Raw genomic sequence first — 3,756 nt, forward strand, 5'->3', positions numbered from 1 at the left:
TACCGGTACGCGAGTCGTACGCGGACGTGTCTGACACGTGAAACGAAAAGATTTTTTTGGCGGATAGTCGGCAAAAATAATTAAGAGGAGTGCACGGTCCCTTTACAGACTTTAGACTTTAGTCCTTTGCAACCAAAAAGTGGTATCCATGGTGTCGGATGTCCAGGCCCGACCAGCGATAGGAGCGACCGTCGAGACAGTTCACTACGTAATCATGGTGATGATTTTCATTCATACAGACAGTGATTACGGTATGACTGTCTCAGTGTCTGTAGACTCTACCTCTACTGTCCAAACCACATACCTGTAGTGTAGCACTGTAGGTCTACACTTGTTATAATCTCGTCACACACTCAGTCACACACCGTGACATTGTGGATGTACGCGGTAGATCTACGGAAAAAAGGGTTCATTTTCCTCAGTCTCCCTAACTAACTAATTGTTGACTATCCAGTATCCGCTCCTAACCACTAGGCACATTGATTGGTGAGTCTTGTTCCAGTCCTGAAAAAGAGTCACTTTCAGAGTCGAAGAAGTGCACCTACCGACCCGTGATGAGACTGGACGGCGTCGGACAGTACGGCCCCGATGCTGGAGCGGAGGTCTTGTCCGCGGAATGAATGCTGGCACCGAGATTGTGAACTTCTGTGAATGACCAGCCCGTGACTATCACTAACCCGTCTCTCAAAGTCTCATGCGAACACGATGACTGATTCTGCGAGCGATGATGGCCAGCATGACTCGATGTCGCTGTCGGCTATATTTAGTGGGCTTCACGTCGATATCACCCTTCTGTTTCTGTACACGTCCGTGGACAAACTGGTCACCGGTGGACTGAATGCTAATAAACAGGCCACGGATTGCAGTAATGCAGAACTCCTCTCCAGTGGATTGACCCTTGTTTTGGTGTTCTTGATTATTCTATTCCGACATACCCTTCCGTACGGGTTTGTGGAGGGCTCGTTCAAATGGAGAGTACTTCGATGTTTCTTTGTGGAGTCAGCACTGATGTCCTTCCATTATCGGCCTGTCAGCTGCCTGGTGAAGAGCGACTATTTCTATATCTTCTCGCTACTTCAAGGTGGCTGGCAGGGGTTCTTGTTTGTGCTTGCGTGTGTTGTGTTTGCCAGGAAGGTCCAATGGCGTAGTATCTTCTTTGAGGATAGCCCACCAATAGTACTGAACGATAGCATGGAAGCAAGCGTCATTACAGCCAGTGCAGTGGCAAGCAGTGGAGCGGCCATGCCATTGACAACGCTAACAACCAACACCCAGAGCAGCAGGGTGAAAGCAGGCCCAACTAGACACACCGAGACCGAGACCCAGGCCAGCACCACATTGCGTGGACAGGTACAGGGCCAGACAGTTCTTGCACATGCTCGCAAACTTGGACTGGGCGGTGTGATGAGAGGCAATTTCAGTGTGGAGAGTAGTGAATCAGACGAGGAAATACTCTTGCCGGGTCATGTGGGAACACCGCACACTGTGCAGGCATGGCGCAATACTGACACTCCGATATCCCATCACTCTGTGGATAAGACACACGGCAGCCGACGTTCTCCCAGGGATAGACAGTCCTCGTCAAGCCGTCCATCGGCTGCTGGCTTACATCGGGGCAAGAAGAAGATTGCTCCAGCATATGCCAGCAATGTAGATGAGATGGATATCTAGACCAACCTAACCTGCATATTCACAATACTGTACACAGATGAACGGAGTGTGGAGATCATCCAGCAATCTCCCAGTCATTCAGTTGAGAATCGAGGAATTTTGCTTCACTGCTAGCTTTAGCCATTTGTTAATCGCTATGAATTGAACAGGCATGCTGATTCATTGCTCAGTATGACAGTATGCCTGTACAGTATGCCTGGCAATCAGGCTACATGAGACTTTATACACTGAGTCCATGGACTTAACAATAGAACTATTCTTGAACCTTCCAAGTTGGAAGGCTGTCGGTTAGCGCTACGGAGATGTGTTGAAGCTAGGTGTCAGGACGTCGAATGTCTCTGTACTCTGTCAGTTGTGTGCCTAGTTATTGCACTTTCTGACTGTATATAGTATCCAGTTACAGTGATGGAGAGTTATTCTCAACTCGTATCCATATGTCCTTTTTCTTTCTACAATTATGTTACTGGTGGGATTTCTCTACCAATACAATAAAATTGTGAATTGGGGCTGAGAACGCATGGAGGAGAAGAGAGGTTGTTGCACTATCAACCCTTGAATACAAATTCAACTTATTCCGCAAGTAAATGAAATACCGTATTTTCCCCATTAAACGTACACGTCTCCATTACTAGTAGACGTCGTCCTCAATTGTAGTACATGTTGGGAGTGGATCGAAAATATAAAAGAACACGTCTCTAATAATAGTACATGCCGGAATGATGTGATGGGCAATAGTGGGTTACAGATACCAGGGTCCACCTTACTTCGTTTTTCTTACCCGTTCATCATCTGTGTGTCTTTGTACACTGATTCTTACCATGGTTGGGTGTATTTACAGCCGTACAGCATCATTATCACGAGTTGTTTGCCATCCAACCCAGGCAATCAATCTTTCCAGAAACAATAAAAGCACACGTCTCCAATACTAGTACAGTCTCCTATAGTAGTACAGGTCTGACCACCTTTGAAAAAATAAAAGTACTGTACATTTATTGGGGAAAATACGGTGTATGATGTAGACCACGTACTGCAGTGTAGTAGTCCGCATGATGTAACCCCACTTGCTTCCACTCAGTCGGGGCCCAAACATCGCACAACTAACAGTTAATGGATGTTGATAATAGTATTATTGATATTCGGCAAGACTGCTGATTTTAGTATTCTTGCAATACATGTACAGTTCAATGTCTCTTGCTATAGCATACAGGAATTCTCAAGTAACTTAACCATAAGAGAAATAACTATAATAGAGAGTGTAAAGACCTTTATCAGTAAATATAAGTATTGTCTGTCACGCGGCCATACGCGTGCATACAGACATCCACACCCGCGAACACACGTGTGTATGTTTGTGCATGCATTGGTATACAACATGCACACACATGCACGCACATACTCACAAACACAAACACACGTGCACACGTGCACACCACACACCACACACCACACTTGATATTTCATCAGCACTAGACTGTGATGTATACTTGAAGTATCAATACAACCGCACAGAGCGAGCAACATGCAATGCCGACCAGTTCTGAACTAGCCTAGCAGTGTACAATGTAGCTACACTCTGGGTGAACTCAGCCTCGCCGGGTCACTACTGACCAAATCACCGGCAACGAGACTTGTCAACTTGCGTACTAGCTGAAGCACTCTCTTGCTCAGCGCTCCAGTTTACCCGGACACAGCAACATTAGAGCAACATTACCGGCGCATTACCGGCGCACGTACCCTGTGCACACGGTGTCACCAGTACTACAATGTGGACACTAAGCTGGCAAACTGCTAGTCACAGCATTCCCAGTAATCAGCTATCACTGTACACCACGCATGTTATTGCGCATGTTGATGCTGCATGGCTGGCGTGCTAGCTGCACTTCTGGGCTCTGTTGAGACGCTTCTTGAAGCCGTGTGCTGTTGCTGGGGCTGTTTTGATTGGCCTACTGCACTCAGTTTGATGTTGTTCTTACTCAGGTATCCCGCTAGGCCAGGTACACTCTGGAAATGGATGAAAGACTCAACGTGACGTTTGCGTACTTCCTGGCATATACCCGGTCCATAGTACTGCACAGTGTACAAACA

At 46.8% G+C, this 3,756-nt stretch overlaps 1 protein-coding gene across 2 annotated transcripts in view; it reads right to left on the minus strand.

Moving 5' to 3' along the window:
• Positions 1-2,775: 2,775 nt before the first annotated feature.
• LOC135822984 (IQ motif and ubiquitin-like domain-containing protein) overlaps positions 2,776-3,756 on the minus strand; it is an 18,522-nt gene continuing 17,541 nt past the window's right edge. For both annotated transcript variants that reach the window (XM_065335823.1, XM_065335829.1), the window contains one exon: positions 2,776-3,738. In XM_065335823.1, the coding sequence (XP_065191895.1) occupies positions 3,508-3,738 (231 nt within the window). In that variant the 3' untranslated portion in view covers positions 2,776-3,507. The remainder of the gene's footprint in view (positions 3,739-3,756) is intronic.

The sequence above is a fragment of the Sycon ciliatum genome, chromosome 1 (assembly GCF_964019385.1).
Source record: "Sycon ciliatum chromosome 1, ocSycCili1.1, whole genome shotgun sequence".
Classification (NCBI taxonomy): Eukaryota; Metazoa; Porifera; class Calcarea; order Leucosolenida; family Sycettidae; genus Sycon; species Sycon ciliatum.